Below are 20,564 nucleotides of genomic sequence, written 5' to 3' on the forward strand. Positions count from 1 at the left end.
TTTATAATTTTTTACTTTTTTCGTTAACCATTATTTATCTATTTTATTTGTGCAAGGTGTTATACCTGTTAGTCTCCCTTTGATATCTACATAGGTCAAAGACTTCAGCAGCAGAAGGGTGGATGTTTCATAAGCAAACGAATTTAAGCAAATTAATGGCCGTGAAATCAGTTGGTACCTGGATGACTTTAGCCTAGCTAGGCCATAATGAATGGCAGCAAACAGTTCCGTTAATGAAGAATCCTTCAGCGTTTAGTATACATTTGTTTTATTAAAAATATTAGTTTATTAATATCAGGTTGTTATATAAGTTCCCGCCGTTTCATAAAAAATATTTGTTTAAAACACGTTTTGATATTTGGCAACATGTTATATATCATTAGAAAGCAGGTATTCTGTTCAAGATGATGGTCATCGTTTTTTGCTCATAATTTTTTATCGTTTTTCAGAACCGTCAAATGGATTGTCAAGTAGATAAAAAAACACATTTTCGACAACTCGTTCTTTTCGCCTTTAATCGAGGTCAAAAAGCGAGTGAAGTGACCAAGAATATCTGTTTCATATATGGAGAAAACGCTACAGCTGAGAGAACTGTTAAAAATTAGTTTATCAGATTCGAACGGTAAATTTTGAGCTCAATGATGCTCCTCATTCCAGAGGATCAATCGAGATAGACGAAGATCAACTCCGGGTTCTTTTGAAGGAAGATGGGCATCAGACATGTAGAGAATTGGGTGAAAAGATGTCTGATTTTGCGACAATTTTATCCACCTTCAGTCGATGGGATTCACGCAAAAACTTGGAGCTTGGGTCCCACACGAACTTTTTCTGTTAAAATTATTTGATTTTTTTTTTTTATGAAAACGGTGGGAACTTATGCAACAACCTAATAATAGCAAAAGAACTTGTAATAGTCATAAGTCATTCAAATATATTTATTTCTTTTTTTTTCAGGTATGTCTGCTTTTCTTATAATTTGAGATCTTCTGAATATGTACATAGCATGGGTTTTAAGGTAAGTATTATAGTTTGCACTTAATGAGATACGGGGTTTATTTTTTATACATTTGTTTTATTTACCCTCCAAAGGAATGATGTAATGAAACAAACTTTTATTATATATATTTTTACTTTAAAAAAGGCAATGTAAAGGGATAGTAAGTGATGAAAATAAATGAAGGGGAAAATAAAAGAAATAATTAAGAATGTGTGGCCTGAAATGTTACCAAGAACAAGATAAGTTACTCTTCTGTGATTAAACACCTTAAAAATTGGTACAAACCTTTTCTTCAGCAGCCTGTGGGGCCCCTTGCAGACAAAAAGAATGGAGAAAAGTAAAAAATGACCGCTTTTTTTACATAGTTGTCAAGGCTTAGAGGCCACTCGGGGGTACGAGTTTAAGAGTGTACAGTAGTCAATGGGGACAATATCATAGTAATCATAAGTAATGGAGATTCGGTAAATTGAATTATTTAAGGGGAACGGCTCATCAAAAATTTGTTTACGTTGGACTTGAAGACGACCATATTGTAGTCAGCTGGAAAGCAGGCAAACGGAAGACAGTTTCACAGATGTGCAGTTCTAAGAAAGCAGCTTTGTTCATGGAATCTTCATTTAGGTTTAGGCACAGTGGGTGGAATTATTGGTAATGTTTTCAGCTAAACGTGTGTTTCTCATGAAAGTTTGTTTGCGATTTTGTCTCCTCATATGCAAATGAGGATGGTTCAGATTCAAAATAAAAAGCCTGATTTTTCAGAGACTTAGGTGATTTGGATATGGGAGTAGTGTTACATTTAGGAGTCTTATTGAGAGTTTGTTGTTGAGTCTTAGAGAGAGAGAGGGGGATGTTGTTAGAGAGATTGTTGTGTCTTAGAGAGAGATGTTGTTGAGAGTCTTATTAAGAGGGAGATGTTGTTGTAAGAGATATTGTTCGTTTTATAAAGATATTCATATATATTAAAATGTTCGTTACTTAGAAGTGTAGATACGGGAAGCTCTTTGAGTGAGGAGATAGTGTTCAGACAGTCTTAGAGAGAGACATTGTCGATATGAGATGTCGAGACGTGTATGTAAGATGTGTATGTTAAGACATTTTATAACACAGATATACAAGACATATAATAAAAATATTCACTTTACCTTTTGGTAGAATCATAACACAAAGACGACGTTTCTAAAAACACATGATGGGTTTATTTCTTCTCACGACCGGCCGTGGTTTTCATCATCAAGAATTCAAAGCTTCACATATTAAGTTTCAAGTGACCGTCTCGCTTCTAGACGTTCGAAAGACAAACTGCAGACTATCGTCTGTCGTTCTCAAACTCCCTCTGAGTTTCTCCCAGTTTCTCCTTTCTTAACTCTAAAGTTTTTCTAACTATCTCTAGAACTTTCTATTTTCGATGAACGTCATACACACGTGTTCTGGACATATGTCTCTAAAACTTTTCCTTTTTTTACAAAAGGAATTTTAACCTATATTCCCAGTAACCTATATTTCCAATATGTTAAAAACATGTTTATTAAATTATCTTGTAGTTGCATTCTTTCAATTGAATTTTCATAACAAAATTGGCAGTGCACATTCTTTTCTTGAAACTATTTTATCCCTAAGCTATACAATCGTTTGTTTTACATTCCATTTTCTAATTCTCACACGTAATCTATTTCTAAACCTTAATTACGAGGTTCGAATTTCGTCTATGGTATTTCATTTTCATTTTAACTAAATCTCCCTATTTTTTATACTTACGTAAAAAGGGGACAGCCCTTATCATGTAACAGTAGCAAGTTTGACAGCAGTGTATCGAATTTCAGAATTTAATGTTTTTGACAGTAGAGTTTCGGAGTACTAAATTTTAACATCAGATCATTGTTTTGGAGTAGCGAATTTTTGTTGGAGTGTGTCAAATTTAACCACAGAATGTTTGATTAAAAATAGAAGAATAATGAATGAAAATTGAAAAAAATTTTAAAATAAGATAAGAATGATTGGCTAAAAAGGAATGAAAACGAAGTAGTCAATCTATTATATATAAAAATGAACGTGTCTGTGTGTGCGTCCGTGTACATTTTCTTACGCAATAACTCTGTCAATTTTAAGTCTACAGATACAAAATTTGATATACAGGGTACTGAGCTTTGGAAAATCTTTGTAATCCATTTTCGGCCAGAAATTTGGCTGTTAAGGGGTCAAAGTTCAACGACTTGACCTTTGAGAACTACCGAACTCCTCCGCCAATTTTGGGTCTAAACACGTGAAATTTTAGATATAGATTCTCTTGGACATGCATCTAACTTAACTTGAATTTTTGCTCAACATACACCTCCAAACACCCGGGCAACGCCGGGATGAAATGCTAGTAAGAAAATAAAATGAAAGAATGAAATTGATTTAGTCATAAAGGGAGGAATGAAAGAGAAAAGAAGACTTGGTCAGTCAAATTTAAAAAGTGAAAAAATAATTTGTGAAAAACAAGGGAAATGAAAATAAAAGTAAAAATGATTGGCCAAATAGAAAAAGAAATAAAATAGAAAGGTCAAATTTTAAAAGCAATATAGCAGCCTCGAATAATAAATATAAATGATGAAACAATAAAAATGAATTTTATTTCAGCCTTTGGGTCTAACAATGTGCTTTATATAAAAATAAATAGTTTTTTATATTTTTTTTTGTCTGGCTAAATTTACACCGCTAAACTACACATTTACAAAATTAAAAAATAAATGCATGCATTAATGTTTACAAACGTTATGTTTTTAGGTTCACAAAATCGTGAGTTTTCTTATGGCAGTGATCCCTTCTGCCGAAATATCTGGTGGAGAGGGTATTAGATACTTCTTTTTGGGGGCGATTACATTTACGTGTTTTTATTGACAAAAGAAATGTATGGAAATGAAAGAAAAGGGGTAAAATGGTTAAAAAAAAAAAAAAGAATAAAAAGGCAAATTGAAAAATAATTAAGACGAACATGTCAGAAATAATGGAAGAAAAAGACACCAAAAACCGAGACAAGTGGGTAAATAAATTTTGCTTAAAAAATATAATTTTTAATGGTTTTTGCCAATGAATACCACAGGTAAATACATTTATCATAGTTACTTTCTCATGCTGATAGTTAATAGCATATCTTAACTACAAATTTTCAGAAATATTTTGCTTCACAAATACGACTCAAAGAGTTTCAAAGTAAAAAAACAAAACAAAAAAAAAGCTTTTTTATTATTTGGATTTTCTTTTACATGGTGGTCACCACTTATCAAGGCTTGGAAGCCACTCGGGGATAAGGGTTATTGCAAGTACAGTACGTTAGTGTTGAGATTTAATGAAGTGTCTACTTAAGGGGGCGGTTCATCAGGAATTTGTTTACGTTGAACTTGAAGACATCCAGGTAGTAGTCAGGTGGGAAGCAGGCAGACGGAACAGAGTTCCACAGGCGTGCAGTTCTAAGAAAGAAGCTTTGTTCATGGAATCTATGTTTTGATTTAGGCACAGATAAAGAGTGGAGAAAATTTTTGACAGGGGATTCAGCTAGGCGGGTGTTTTTCGTAAAAGATTGGCGAGGGGGGGGACCAGAGATTGGAGTTCAGACGAGCACCTGCCATGGAAATAACGATAAAACAAAGATAGGCTCGCAACGTCTCTTCTGTGGGAGAGAGGTTGCAGGGAAGAGAAAAGAGCATCCCCCACTAAGAAGGCAGGATAGGCTGTTTTTAGCAGCTCCTGCCCAGATATGCCAGCAGTATTCTATCCTTGGGCGTACTTGGCTTTTATATAGATAAATTTATTTAGACTACTGTTCTCATCTTCAGTTTTATTTTCATAATATTTTGGCTGATGAAACCTCCGATGTAAGAATATCTAAATTTCAGCCCCCCCATCCATGTGATGTAAAAATAGAATCATCTGTTGCCTACAACATCAAGCAAAGGCGATATGTTGTAAAGACAATGCATATCAAAGGGAAATTAGTGATTTAAGAGAAGTCCTCCCCTGAACCAACAATTACCAAGGCCGGCGCCATGGTGGCGGCGAACCCCAACTTGGTATGCACCATGCTTAAGTGGGGGAGTTTATGAAGAGTCAGACCAAATATAACCTTAACCTTTGACCCTGACCTTGAAAAATGGTGTGCACCATCCCTAGGTAGGGGACCATCATCATACCAGATTTGATCATGATTGGTCTAGTGGTATGGGCTGTAGGACAGTCACACACACACACACACACACACACACACACACACACGAAAACTACTGAGGAATAGGTAGTTTGCTTGAAACATTGCTGGTAAACAAATATATGAGAGATTGGAAGAGCCGAGAGCAATACTGGTCTTCTGCATTGCTCTCGGTGTTCAAATCTCTCACATATATGTGTGTGTGTTCTGCTTCTAATTTCTGCTACTCTTTGATTTTTGAATACCAAGACATGATTCCAGAGATGGAAGTTGGAATGTTGTTAAAACCTTACCATTTTGGATCTATGTGTTTTAATTAAAGATCAGAGCAGAATCATCGAAATGCAATGAAAGATCTGGTCAAAATATAGATAATAGTTATAGGTTGGAAATTTTTGATTGGAAACTATTTTCAAATATCAGATGATGCAAGTAACCCTCCATACACATCAAAGAACTTAATTGATTATTTTTTTTTTTATATATAATTCTACTCTCTGAAATGCACATTTGATGAGAGGCCTGTATTACGGATCGTTTAATAAGTGTGAAAGACTTCAAAGATCCATAATGACGACTTGCTTTCGGATACTTTAAAAAGTGTAAAATACTTTTTAAAAAATCGATCAAGACAATTTTGTTTTATCCTATTTTGGTTCTAAGTTTAAACTGTGAAAAAAAAAAAAATTACACGATGGAGACTAAGAAATGGTTCCCACGAACACTAAAAAGGAAATGGCTATAATTGCTGTACGCTTTCTTTCTCTGTTTCCTTTAAATTCGTTTTCCTTGCTGTGCCAAGCATGTGCGGAAGCGCACAAGCGTAGGAGTCGGGCCTACCTGCAGTGAAAAGCGAACCCGGGACCTTTCGATTACAAATCAAGTTTACTAATTAATGAACTACACCCATCTTACCCCAAAGCGACGATTTAGTTTCGCCCAACGGCTATGAAAAGAACAAGCCGATAAGCGATTCGACGGTTTTGAAATACACTTCTTTGATAACGTGCCTCGCGTTATTGCATTTTCGTATCGTGGCTTGTCGATTCGGTAAGATTGTTCGGTCCAGCTTAGGAACGTGTGTGTCGATTCAACGGTATTTGTTCGTGATGTGGCGTATCGATTCGGCGGTGGTGTTCGGAATTGCGTGGACGAATTTGTTAAGGAGCGTGCCGTCACTTGCGACAACAAATATATATATGCATGTATGTATTTTTTTCTGGCGCTCTCACAGAAACGTATGAACTCAAAATATTTTCCAACCAACGAAAATCGTTTTAAGCTTCAAAGAGCGACTTGTCCATGCAAAAGTAGTAAGACTGTGCAAACTTAGAAATTCTTGTAAAACCGTGTTTTCAAAATCAGTTTTCTGCCGATTACCCCAATCACATCTGCACGAAGGACTTCCAAAAGTCTGCTCAACATTCATCTCCATGTCTTGTGGGCACGGAGGAGACAGAAAGAACTCAATGACTCGCATACTAGCATTTTCCTCAACTCGCACACATCTATATACACACTAACAAGAACAAGGTAAACGAACGCGCACACATACACAATGCCACACTAACAAACTGTATATTAGTTACACACTCATATTATTCACTCTATTTACATATAGACTTGTGACGACTATTCAATCATCTTTCTGGTATTTCTGCACTTTAGTGTCCGTTTTTCCGTGAGTCTCGCTCGGCAACGCCCGGCGGACGACAGAAACCGCCGGTTTATAACAAGCGAACGGAAGTCAATGATAAAAAGGAACAAAAACGAAAAAAAAAAAAAAAAAAAGTAAAACAAAAGAAACTTCGTTCTTTTTTGTGTCAACTGGGGTTTTTTTTGGGGGGAGGAGGGGGTAATAAAAATTGTTTATTTGAATTAGTGAACAAATATATATGGAAAGTTATTTTGTTTTTTGTTTTTTATGACCTGCCCTAGCGTAGTATAAACACCTCCAATCTCCATGTTAAGAACGGCTTTCGGAATAAACACCCTCCAACCTCTCCATATTAAGAACGACTTTCGAGGTTAGGAGTATTTATTCCGAAAGCCGTTCTTAATATAAAGGTTGGAGAGTGTTTATTCCGAAAGCCGTTGTTAACTTGGGGAGGATGTGGGTGTCTATATTACGCTGGGGCAGGTCGTAAAAAAATACCGTTATTTTCCTTCCTTGTCACAAGACTTGTTGCTTGAAGAAGCGCAATGATACTCTGCTTTTCTTTTTCTTTCCTTTTTAAACTCTTTCCTTTCTTTTTCTTCCAATTTTCACCGTCCGCTAGTTCGCATCTCTTTTTGCTCGCTCGGTATAATCCGGCGGTTTCCATCGTTCGCTGGGCATTGCCGAGTGAGACTCATAATAAAAAATAGGCACTAACGTGCAAAAGTACCAACTTTCTTTATGCAAACACATTTCCATTTTTGGACATTTTCATTATTAAAAGTAATTTTTATATTCCTATTTCTTGTATAAAAATGTTTTGTTTTAAAATTTCGTTTTTCTCGAATTTCTCTTTTTACAAACTGTTTATATTTTAAGTAGCATTTGTTATCTTACGACCCTTCCATTCTCTTAATGTTTCCTTTGAGTCGCATTGCTCATATATGTATATATCCTTTTATTTTCTTCCTTTGCTAAAAAAACAACTTCATACCCCAAATGTTGGTGTGATTCTCGATTATCTCCAAAGATGCTATCATCTCGGAAGGCCAGGGACCATACCATTTCTCGGTCCCCCAAAATCAACAGAGATGAGGCCATTCCTGTAATAACCCAGTCGCTGTTGATTGCAGCGTAATGCTGGTTCTGCTCAGTTCTAGATGGTCTATCCTAATTCTTTCAAGTCCTAGGAGGTCCATTCTCTTTGAGAAGGGGTTAGTTTATTGCTACTCGCCTAAGGCGCCCTTACCGAGGAATGCCGACGGGGTGCACAGGCACTTTTTGCAGGTCAGAGTGTCCCTCCTCGGGTGCACTGACTTATCTATCAATCACACTTTCCGACCCTGGTGTCATAGTTCTTTCAGTAGGAGAGAACTAAATACCGTTAAATATTGTGACGAATAAGTATCAAAGTGTGATCTAATACAGAAATACCATATTAAAATGTTTTAAACAAAAAATCTCTGATTGTATTATGTATATAATGACATTAGCATGTCGACCAGTGATGCGCTGTCGTAAAATACGCTTAAATATGATATTTTAATTTATGAAGATTTTATATTTATTATTATAGAACCAATTCTCTATTGATTATCATTCTGTACACAATATATAGTAGTGATTTCCAAAGTTGAAAAAATATGACTTGGGTACCATCACTTAGAACCGAAACAAAAACATAGCTCTCCATCATTATTCGTTACCATCTGAGCCAGATCCATATACATATCAAAACTTTAAAAATTAACGAAGTTGAACGCATAAATGTATATTTGCACATGTGTAGAAGATAAACGTTTGGTTGACTTACGCCTACCAAGTTCGAATTTTTAAATTTTGACTCCATAGCAGCTATTTTATCCGGGTATAAATCAAATTAATTTTGTTCCACAAGTCTGAACCTCCTATATATCAAGTTTCAAGTCTGTAGACCAAAAATGAAATGAGTAGTATGGTAGACCGTTCCACACACACACACAAGGTCAGTTTTATATATAGATCGATTAGTTTATAATATGGGAAAATATTATACGTAAGCTATTTTTTTTTTTTTTTAGTATTTTAAAATTGTGAAAAGTTGAAAATATTGGAAAATTGGCCAAAAACGTTCATTTTTTCACCCCCGAAATCGACAATTTTCGACATGGGGGGGGGCAACAAAAACGGTCATCTCATGACAACGACCGGTTCTACGCATGCGTCAGATGACATCCTGACCTGATTTACTTTAAATAGTTGAAAAACTGACTAAATTTCATGTATGTCGCGTTAGCTCAGTTGGTTAGTGCGTTGGTTCGTTATCTAAACGTTTCGGGACCGAATCGTGGTGTGAGATGTCTTTTTTTATTTTTTCGATTTTTTAAATTTAAATATTGAACCAGTATTATTTAAGCCATTTTTCACGTAACGTTCGTTTTTCTTTCTTTTTTTTTACTTCGCTTATCCACCCCTGACCACACACCCAAAAACACCCGGGTACCCACCGATTTTTTAAATTTTAATCTCGAAACGGGCTTATTTAAGCCATTTTTCACATGTTCATTTTTCTGTTTTTTTTTTTTTGTTTTTTCGATTTTTACATTTAACATCGTTCGTTTGCCTTACTTTAGTTTTTTTGTGTTTTTTCGATGTTTTGATTACCCCACTCCCCCGCTTAAGTTTTAACGTTGCTTTCTTTACTTCACTTATAACAATGCTTATGTCGTTGTCGTCGTCGTCGTAACGCTCGACGACTTCCGTGCGCGCACCTGTCAATTTGGTTCTTACTTAAATAAATTCAAACATCTTTCAGTAAGTCATTCTGGCTGGCCGATTTTATTTTCAAACTTCGCCTCAGGGCTTCGGGTTCGATCCTACCAACTTTTACCCCCCCCCCCCCGGTTTCTTTTTTATTTAACACCACACACACCTCCAAACACCCGGGCAACGCCGGGTACCCCCGCTAGTATATATATAAAGGGCAAAATGTGTGTGTGTGTGTTTGTATGTCTGCCAAAAACTTCTGACAGACGCGTTGGAACGTGATGAAAGCAGTATCGTTTTGAAGCTCGATCTTTTGGACGACAAATATCGAAAAATTGGCCCAAAACATTAATTCCTTCACCCTCAACTCGCCAGTTTTTCGCCGACATTTTTGCAAGTCATCGTCTCCTTTCGATTGACTAGCCTTAATTTCAACGTTTGCAACTTCCAGTTTTGCCATGGGCGCATCGGCAAAGACGTCACATTTTTTCTGCCTTCTTTGTCTCCTTCACGTTATGGGTTCGAGCCTGCCTGCCTACTGCCACTTTTTCATTTTTAACACCTCTTCACCTTAACTGCCTACTATTTTGATCCTCCTACCCCGCTACTACCACTTTTTTAATCCCCCCCGCGGGTTCCCACCAACACACACCCGAACAATGCCGGGTACCTCCACTAGTTTAAATATAAAAATTTTAACTAAAGTTATAAAGCAATTAATAGATCTGTTATATCAAGTTCCGGCAGATCTTTGAAGATTTCAACAAAAAGCTGAACTGATTCCACATATTTGAGTAATTTCCCAGCATCTTTGGATGCCTGGAGAGCAAAAAATATAGCAGTGACAAAAATACTGTTTTCACATGGAAAAACACCATCATGCAAGCATCCACAGATAATTGCTTAAAATTTTTTTAGTTTTTTTTTTATTCACCCTAAATATAGAGTGCAACCCTGATGGCAAATTGGGTAATAAGACGTTTGTTCACATTACATTTAAGTTTCTACATGCTCAGTTGGTTTTTGGAAACAGGGAGCAAGGAGAGTACTCAAAACGCAACCAGTCCAATGAAAAAAAAATCTTAAAAAAACAAAACAAAACAAAAAACTTATTTTTACAATGAAGGAGTGATATTTAGCTGCTAGGGTTGTCAAGAAAATGTTCGTCGAATTTAGCTGTTAGCTAGTAGCGCCGGAATATTTTTGTTGAGGAGGTTCAAGTGTTACATATTTGTGACCTTACGACAGTCAGTAGGGATTATGTAAGCTAGTAGATATTTTAACAAGGATCACATTAGTACATGCCAGGATAACATCGGCAAACGGAAATGTACTCATAAGCAGGTGATGTGATTGAGCGGAGGCCAAATATCAACTCACAAGACAAAAGCACGTTAGAAAAAATAAACAGATATAAGGATATGAGATGTTCAAACGAGAGGGTTTCTAAATTTCTTTTTGTGAAATCAAGCCGTGTCTAATGATGTGAGGATCTAGGTGAATGTTACTTCTTGACATAAGAGGCAAATAATTCACTAGTCACGTGGTCTATCCCTCCATGAGTAAATATTATCGCCAGCTAAAACCTTTGAAAACTCGACAAAGTGTTTCTTGTGTAATTCATGAATAAAGAGTTTATTTCGCCAAAGCTAAAAAGACTATCACAGACAGCCCACACATGGAAAGACGGCAACTACGAAAAGGAGACCAGTACGTGTACATTCCAACGAACGCATGTATAAGAATATTTTATCAGGCTAGGTTTTTGATCACTACGAGCGAGAAGGAAGATGTGCGATCACTCGTCAGTGAAAATATAACACAAGCGCATTCTGTTGAAGTGCTCGTAAAACAAGTACAGGAAGGCAACACTGCAGAGATGTGACAGGGGTTGGAACTTAGCAGAAAATACAGGACTTATTAGGTTAGGTTTTTCTGCACCCTGGTTAGTGTATCAGCTCCGACATAACAACGACGTTTTATAAAAGCTGAGGAAAAGGTTCACTTAGCTGATACAGAGGCAAAGATCTCATCTCCGTGAAAGCAAAGACCATCGTTGAAGGAAGGAAAGAAAGGATGTTATGATGTGATGAGTGGGGGAGATAGTATTTAACCCCCCCCCAAAAAAAAAAAACTGTGGGAAATGGGACACACGATCAGAAGGGGGGGACTAAAAAGCTAGCACCTGAGAGGTAAAGCACTCTGGCTTACAAAAAAAAACAAAAACAAAAAAAAACAGTCCCGTTGTATTCTTCAGATGATTAGCAATAAACTGTTTTCTAAAAGAAAGAAGGTAAAGCCTGGGAAGATCGATCTCTTCGGACCGCACAGAATGATACTTTGTAAAGGATAGGATACTCTGTTTATGTAATTGACGATCCAGTCCATATGTATTAATGAATGGTAAGTGATTGGAGAAGCATGGGTCGCATAAGAGACGAAACCTACCGATATGATAACAATTAAATGTAGATTTATTAACATAAAATTATATGAGAGCGGATGAAGATATAGATAGTAAGAGTTCATGAGAAGAGAGTAATGTCATTTGCGATTAGTATTTTGATGAGAGACTAGGCGGGTTAGTCAAGAAGGCTGGTTGGCTGGCCATCTCAACCGGAGTGCGTTTCGTCACATCTTGACTTTTCGAGAGTTCAGTGAAAAAAAGAGAGAAATCTATAAAACAGGAAGTGACGTATCTGCTTCTGCCCTCTGGTGGCTAGGCATGTGTTACCAGAGTTAAAGGGCGATAATCGAGTTTAGCTTAAGAGTACCGTTTTGTGTCTGTGTCCGTTGGCTGTGAATTTCAATTTCCACAACTTTAATCCGACAGAAAAAAAAGTCCGCTATCTCAAATGAACACAACTGTTGAACTGATTGTCAAGGACGTACCCTTGACTCGGAATTAAAATCGCTGCTCTGGGGGAGATGTTTGATTCACAGTCTATCCATCCCAAAACTTGATGCTCAAAATAATTCTCAACCCGACATGAGTTTGACATTTTTTCTGGCCTGTTCAAAATCCGCCCACACTAAAATAAAATAAAAAGCGTAAGAAACATTATGAATATTCGATATTTAGTCTTGAAACTTTTATACTTGATTTCCTGCTTTCCTGCAAATTGGAGTGCTTTAAGGGAAAAAATCTCTCTTCTTCTCTTGCACACACTGTGTTAAAGATAAAGAAATGGACAAGAAAGAAGCGAAACATCTTAATGTTGGCTCAAACAATGTTACTAAGATATATATCTCACAAGACTGAAACTGGATTTACGGGCTCGAGTAATTCAAGGGGAAACTTAATTTCAGAGAAAAGACTATGAGTTGTCAGTCTCGGCGTTTGATATTTCCAAAACGTTTTTAAAAATCAATATTGTGTCCAAGCTGCAGGCATTGGAAGTTTTTCAAAACTCCGACATGAAAATCGGATCAGGCATCCTTGTTAAATAGACTCATTTTTGTCTCCTTCGCTTTCATTAATGTTATAACTTGTGTTGTTGGCTGATTATTTTAAACAAATTTTTTACGCTTTCTGTCATACTAAAGTTTTAGAAAAATGTGCTCGTTGTGCTGGGTGACAATTATCATTGCAAAGATTTAGGTGGACTAGTTATGTTGGATGATAACTGTTATAACTAAGCTTAAGATAAACTAGAAATTCAGTCCGGCTTTGCTCGAGCCCTATGTACTGTTCATAACTTTATGTGCATATGTATATATTAAAAAGTGTGTATATGTATATATTAAAAAGTGTGCATATGTATGGTAATGCCTTTCTATATAATAGGCTTCCTTAACTACCATAGAGAAAAGTTGGTAGAGACCGCGAAGATCAATTTTTTTTTTACTTTGACCCTAATTTTGATCCCTTAATATTTATTGTTTTGGGCTCAAATCAAATTATATCATCTGGCCCATATCCAAGTAACCTACATCTAAAATTTCAAGTGTTTAGACCCAAAAGTTTGCGAAGGTGTTTGGTAGAATCTGCAAAGGTCAACTCTATCAACTTTGACCTCTTGGTAGCCAAATTTTCGCTCAGAAACTGATTAAAATGTTTGCTGAAAGTCTGAATACCCTTCATGCAAACTTTCAAATGTTTAGACTCAAAATTTGGTTTAATAGTTTGCTAGAGACCGCAAAGGTGAAATCTTTTGAATTTTGACCCCTTGGAAGCCAAATTTTCAGGAAAAAAACGATTAAAAAGCTTTCCCTATGTCTGAATACCTTTTTATGTACAATTTTTAATGTTTAGACCAAAAGTTGGCTGAGTTATTTGTTAGCGACCGCAAAGATAATTTTTTTAAAAAATTGACCCCAATTTTGACCCCTTAACATTTACTGTTTTGGGCTCAAATGAAATAAAAAAAAGTTAGATCCATGTCCAAGTAACCTATATCTAAAATTTCAAGTTTTTATACCAAAAATTGGCGGAGGAGTTTGGTAGAGTTCTCAAAGGTAAAATCGGTGAACTTTGACCCATTAACAGCATAATTTCTGGCCGAAACCCGATCCTAGTGACATATGGCCGAGTGATCCTAGACGTTGTATCAAAGTTTACAGTTACCCAAAGGTGCTGAGTTCAATCCTGAACGAAGGCAGTGAAAAGTAACATTCAAAACAGAGAATCAGCAACTATGTCCCAGAGCCTAGCTGGAGTCCAAGCACGGTACCCCCGTAATAATAATAAAGAGACTCCTAACAAACAGTTCCCCAGTTTGATACCAAACACCTGCTGAAGGCCGGAGGGCAAAACGGCCGAAACGTTGTAACGATTACAACCAAGATGAGGAAGTCAGTCCGACAATCTCAATAAATGAAAACACCTCATCTCAAAAATACAGACAATTACTACCCGATTAAAAAGGTTTTCCCAAATCTCACTACTTCGTATGTCAAATTTCGAGCCTGTAGATCGAAAATTGACAGCTATTTGGTAGGGAAATGTGCACACACACACACAGACATTTTCACTTTTATAGATTTGTTCAGTATTCTTGATCATGATTGTCATAGCGGAGTTTTTCGAAAAATTTGTAAAGCTAAGTTGTTATTGTTATAGCTACAATATAATAAGTTGCCAGACATTTTTTGTATAAGCACTTTTATTGATAGTACATGCATGAAACTCTAGTCCCCTTCGAAGTAATCTCCTCCGACTGCAATTCACTTGTTATACCATTCCAACAAATTCTGGAAAGTCCTATGGAAGTCCGCTTGTGTGAGCGTCAATGACCCTCGTCACAGCCTCCTTCATATTTATTGTCTCATAACGATAACCTCTAAGGTTTTCCTTAAGTTTAAGGAATAACCAAAAGTCACAGGGACCAAGTTCTAGACTATAGGGAGGATGAGGAACTGTCTTGATGCCCATCTTAGTCAAATAGTCTGTGACAAGGAAAGAACACCCTTGGAACAAACTTTGCGCAAATCTTCCACATCTTCAGTTCCTCATGAATAATTGTGTGTACAGTTCCCACACTGACATCAAACTGTGCATTTATTGTCTCTATAAACACATGATGCTACTTATCCATGAAATTCTTTATTTGGCCAATCAACTCTGGTGTTCTGGTTTCCTTACTCCTCCCACACCTCTCATTAATTATCCCTCACAGACTCTCTGCCTTCCTTAAATGTCTTATGCCACTCAAAAACTGATGCTCGATTCATGCAAGATGACCTAAAAGCAGTCTAAAGCATTCCATACGTTTCAGTGGCATTTTTTCAAGTTTAAAACACAATTTTATTGCATATCGTTCTTCTAAAGTGTCCTCACGTCCAGATTGCATTTTTGAAATTCACCAGTTGTGACAATTAGGCTTTAGTAGGGTGTATTCCAATTCCTGCAGTAGCTGTTTATTGGAACCTGAAATCATAAAATTGGTCAGTCATCTCATAAGGCGGAAAGTAATAACATACCGAATTTTCAAGAGTCTACAGTAATTTTAAATAACTGTGCAAAAAAATATTCTGAAAATTTATTGATTATTATAATTAAAAAATATTCTGAAAATTTATTGATTATTATAATGCAGAGTGAATATTGGCTATAACTAAGTTTTAGAAACGGATCGCGAGAGTAGCGGAACAGCACTACTATCAAAGGTAAAGTAAGACGCCTCCTTAACTTCGCTAGTTTGTGGGAGACCATTGGATACGGTCGAGGACCCACTTCTCCCTCCACCCCTCCGCCGATCAGGCGACTGATGTAATACAGAAACAAACAAGTAATTCTGTTCATGGTTTTGTATTTCGTTATGCTGAGCAGAAGATGCCTCTGGGTACAATAGTCAGGACAATCGCACAGTATTGGCACTGCTCGGACAGAAAGAAACTGCAACCTACTGTCTGTACAACTGAAAAGAAAGCTATGGCAATACGTCAAACTCTTTATTCAAGAAACAGCGTGGATAGAGTTCTCCTGATTTCTAAGATTTTTTAGTATGCATAAGTTTTTGTCACATCATGTGTGAACTCGACGGATACTCAAATGTGTAATAATCATTCACATTTCCTATTATTAAAATGAAAGAAGACAATGAATATTATTTATTTGTAATTTTTTTCATTATTATCTTTATAAATATTACAGTCACATATAAAAATAATAAGCTACATAGGGTACATTTCTGCAACCGTTTATGATTTTGTTATGCTTACGAACATCCGTACTATTCAATTAGCTTTATTGCAAGGAAAGCCGAATAAAAACTTGGTTTATCTCTTTTATTTCAATAATTATCGGCCACTTTAAAGACCTTAGTAAGGCTCTTTGTTGCCACAGTAGAAATACTCCTTCTCTATGGCACTGAGGCATGGACTCTTACAAATATGCTGAAGAAGAGACTGGATGGCTGTTACACATGGATGTTCAGGATAGCCCTCACCTACCACCAGTATCAGAGAAAGATGAAATACAGCGAAGAGGAAGCGAGCAAGCTAGTTCTCTGGATACCAACAGATGGACACCAAACCGTGGTAGGAGAAGTAGAATGATCTACAGAACACAGGGATGGAAAGTATTCAGGATCTGCAAACTGTCGATCGAGAGAACTGGAGAAGTTGTGTAGATTCGGTGGTGAGGCGTCCTGGAATACGACAGAGATGAGATGAGAGATTATAAATTTTATTACTTCCTTTAATTATAATTCCATTTTTTTATCGCTTTTCATAAGCATTTGTTGTGAAGGGGTGAGAGGCATAAAGATGTCAATCGACCATACAACTAATAAAGTAGACAGAAGACAAGGAAAGTGATGGCAATAGCAAAGAAGGATGGCAAATACAGATGACCGTTTAAAGACAATAGGATGTCGTGTTTTTTGTTTACTAAGAAAAGAGTAAAATGTACAGTAATGGATTCAGAATCGGCTGGAGCGAGGACAGACGTCTCGAGAAGTTGACATTCTTGAATCCTTGAGGTAGAACTAGTAGCTGGACGTCAGTGGACATCGATACGGATAGCAGGACATCAGGGAGTACTGGAGCAGGTAGCCAGATGTTAGAGTGCATTGGAGCAGGTAGATGGACGTAAGTGTGAACTGGGACAGGTAGTCGTATGTCAGTTGACACTGGGATGTATAATCGGATGTTAGTGGACACTGGTACGGATAGCCGGACATCAGTTGGCACTGCAGCAGGTAGCCAGACGTTAGTGCACACTGGAGCAGGTAGCCAGACATTAGTGTACATTGGAGCAGGTATCCGGACGTTAGTGCGCACTGGAGCAGGTAGCCGGACATTAGTGTGCACTGGAGCAGGTAGCCGGGCGTTAGTGTGCACTGGAGTGGTTACTGGACGTCAGCGGACACTGGGACGGATAGTGGTATGTTAGTGGGAGCTAGAGCAGGTAGTTAGAGGCGATGCAGGAGTAAGCTGGGAAGCCGCTGGAATCGCTGCAGGAGTAAGCTGCAGTCGTTAGAAGCTGCTAGGATCGATCCACGTGACTGGGCGTGTCAAAGTTGCTATTAGAGATGTAAGTCAAGGTTCCAACCTCGACAATCAGTCGTACAGAAACTGGGCAATTTCAATGGCCTTTTTGCTGCCGGATTGATACAAAATGTTCTGTGTAGCCCTACAAGGTCTATCTTCTCAGGCCTTGTCTCACAGTTTTCGGGAAGAGCAAGTTTATAGTTTGTTGTCTGAGACGCCCTCACTAGGGAATGCTGATAGGGCTAGTCAAACTTATTTTCGCAGGGCCAGAGTGTTCCTCCTCTTGGGTCGCTAGCCTATTTTTCTACCTTCCGACTTTGTGTCACATCCACTTGCGATGGGGGAGTGGTAAATACGGCTTCCTGCTGCTCTGACGATTTGTTGTGAAAGCCGCTTGTTTCATGAAAAGCTGTTCCTGCTACAGTCGACTAGGGCAGAGAAACAGTGCTGCAATTAATTGTAGACGGGTTTTCTTGCATGCAAAAATATGGTAAATTTTCAGATTAGGTCCATCTCCACAATTTTCTTTTAAATGATGACTTTTGACGGTTTTCGGCCATGCTGAATACGAAAATCGCCTTGAAATTTTGAAGAAATAATTAGTTATCGGGATATAAAAAGTTGTATTATGCATTGTATTCTTTGGCGGCCATCTTTGTTACGCGCGTAGATTTGTTTATGGCGCGCGCACTCGCGTAAAAACGATGGCCGCCAAAGAATACAATACATAATACAGCTTTTTATAGCTCCATAACTACTTATTTCTGCAAAATTTCAATGCGATTTCCGTAATCAGCATAGTAGAAAACTTTTAAAAGTCGTCATTTAAAAGAAAATTGTGGAGGTGGACCTAATCCCCAAAAAATACCAAAAACATCTGTGCGCTTATTGCATTCTTCGCCCGAAAATATAAAGTCTGTTATTTTGTTTCGTTGCAAAAAATGGAATTTTGTGTTTTTTCTTTGTTGTTGAAGAAATGGTCGTTGCTATTTTTAGTACTTGTGGTCGTGGCGTATTTCCAGGAGTGTCATATTTCCAGGAGTGTCATATTTCCAGGAGTGTCATATTTCAGCCGACAGTGTGTTTTTGTTTATGAGCATGGGAGTGGCCATCTGGCAAACTACAACACAGTCTTCTCAATAGTTAAAGCTTTCTTTTCAATATGTTTACGTATTGACGTCTGCAATGAATAATCTAACTCTTACTCTCATTACTCTGAATGCCATTTTTCTAAAGATATTGTTTGTTTTCTGTCTGAACAACAACAACAACAACAACGACAACAACGATGCATCAATCGGCTTAGATCACTAAACCTTTTGCTATTTAAATTTAAACATTTCGTCCGATATCGAATCAGTTAAACATTTAACATATTAGTAATCTATATATATAAAAGCGAAAATGTATGTATGTATATATGTATGTGTGTTCGCTTTTTCTGTGTGTCTACAAAAGGCTTCTTTCAGAGAAGAAGCGGTCGCTCGCTTCACAACTTTTTAAAACTTTTTATATCACATATAAATCGTAATATCTCACACTTAACAACGAAGCTCGCCTGTCTATTTAATTTGGTCGATTTCGGGAAGATAAATATTCAATATCTGTCGCTCGCCGCATGTGAGTTAGTCTTTTTCCTATAACATCTTGGGGGGAAAAAAGCGTTCAGCAGTAAATGAAATTTGACCTCATTAACGCATTAAAACGAACACCTGCTAAATCCAATTAAATAAATTCAAACGTGTTTCGATAAGCATGTCGCGGTGGGGCAATGGTTAACGTCGCACGTTTTTTTTTTTTGTTTTTTTTTCACAACTTTGCCTCAACGGTTCGGGTTCGATCCTCATACTTACTTTTTTTAACCCCACCCACACACACCTTCAAACACCCGGGCAACGCCGGGTACCCCTCGCTAGTGTAATAATAAAGCATTAAAAAAGTAATTAATTTTAACTAGGGAAGTTAACTTTTATAAAATATTAATAATATAACATATTAATAATATCATTAATACTATTACTAACTGTTGTGGCCCAAGGAACGGGTTATGATGAAAGACGCGAACAACAGGTTCCGGTAGAAAGGAATATATTGTGCAAGAAAGTTATCACAAAGAAAGATTGTCGGTATTGACCGACCGTTGAGTTGCGTTAAGTCGTGATATTTCCACACGAGTGTATTAACCTCGCGGTTTATTAACGGTTAGCAAAATCCATGACGAGTGAATGGGTAAGTCGCCATAAAATCTTCCATCCCAAGACTTTACTCCGCAAGGAGTACTTGGTACCTTTCGCTTTTTTGATCAATGATTAAAGGATCCGTAGATTTCCATTTCCTTCCTGATCGGCGGCCTTTTGGAGCTGCTTGGAGTGGTTCGATGTCGAGAGTGTCGTATACCGTCTCAACGACTTCCTCTTTATTGTGAGGCGCATAATTTAGATCATCGACCAGACGCTTTCTTATCTGATTAAGGTGTATTTTATGTGTAAATGTAGAACCTTGAATTATGTAAAAATCAAGTCCTTTGACACACTTAATTTTTTTAAAGAAAAACCCAAGGAAAAAAAACGAAAATCGAGAATTTATTTTGTAGTTCAATAAAAAAAATAAATAAATAAATAAAAAAAGAATTAACATACGGATTTTTCATTTATAACTTTTAATTCGATGAACAATCTTTTTTTCTTTTTTTTTTTTTTTGATGCCGTAAAATGAGAGTTGGAGCAACTTTCAAAGTTGGTGAATTGAATGTTCAGTGCAACTTTCAGAGTTGCTTATTGGTCCTTAAAAGGTTTAATTGTCCGGTACCATTAAAATTTGTCAGGTGCTATAAATAATTTTGCAAATTCGCTTTTATACTCTGTCTTCGGTGGCTCTTCTCGGTTTTGTTGTGCCTTAAAACACGCAATAACAACAACCACCACTATATACGATTTCTATCTGTGCCTAAATCTAAACACAGATTCCATGACCAAAGCTTCTTTCACAGAACTACCTTTATTTGGAACACTGTTCTGCTGATTTGCTTCACGGTTGAATACAACATG

The 20,564-nt window shown here is 37.1% G+C and overlaps 1 protein-coding gene across 2 annotated transcripts in view; it reads left to right on the forward strand.

The window, feature by feature from the left end:
- Positions 1–20,564, forward strand: part of LOC145285933 (uncharacterized) — a 547,541-nt gene that overhangs the window by 317,386 nt on the left and 209,591 nt on the right. Inside the window, exon 2 of one of the 2 annotated variants that reach the window (XM_080134436.1) lies at positions 955–3,957. The exons of the other annotated variant lie outside the window; for it this stretch is intronic. Coding sequence (XP_079990562.1) covers positions 955–975 — 21 coding nt within the window. The 3' untranslated portion in view covers positions 976–3,957. Of the gene's footprint in view, positions 1–954; positions 3,958–20,564 lie in introns of those variants that run through there. 2 annotated transcript variants of the gene reach the window in all.

Source organism: Euprymna scolopes, chromosome 10, assembly GCF_053919585.1.
Source record: "Euprymna scolopes isolate OS-2025 chromosome 10, ASM5391958v1, whole genome shotgun sequence".
NCBI classification, from domain to species: domain Eukaryota; kingdom Metazoa; phylum Mollusca; class Cephalopoda; order Sepiida; family Sepiolidae; genus Euprymna; species Euprymna scolopes.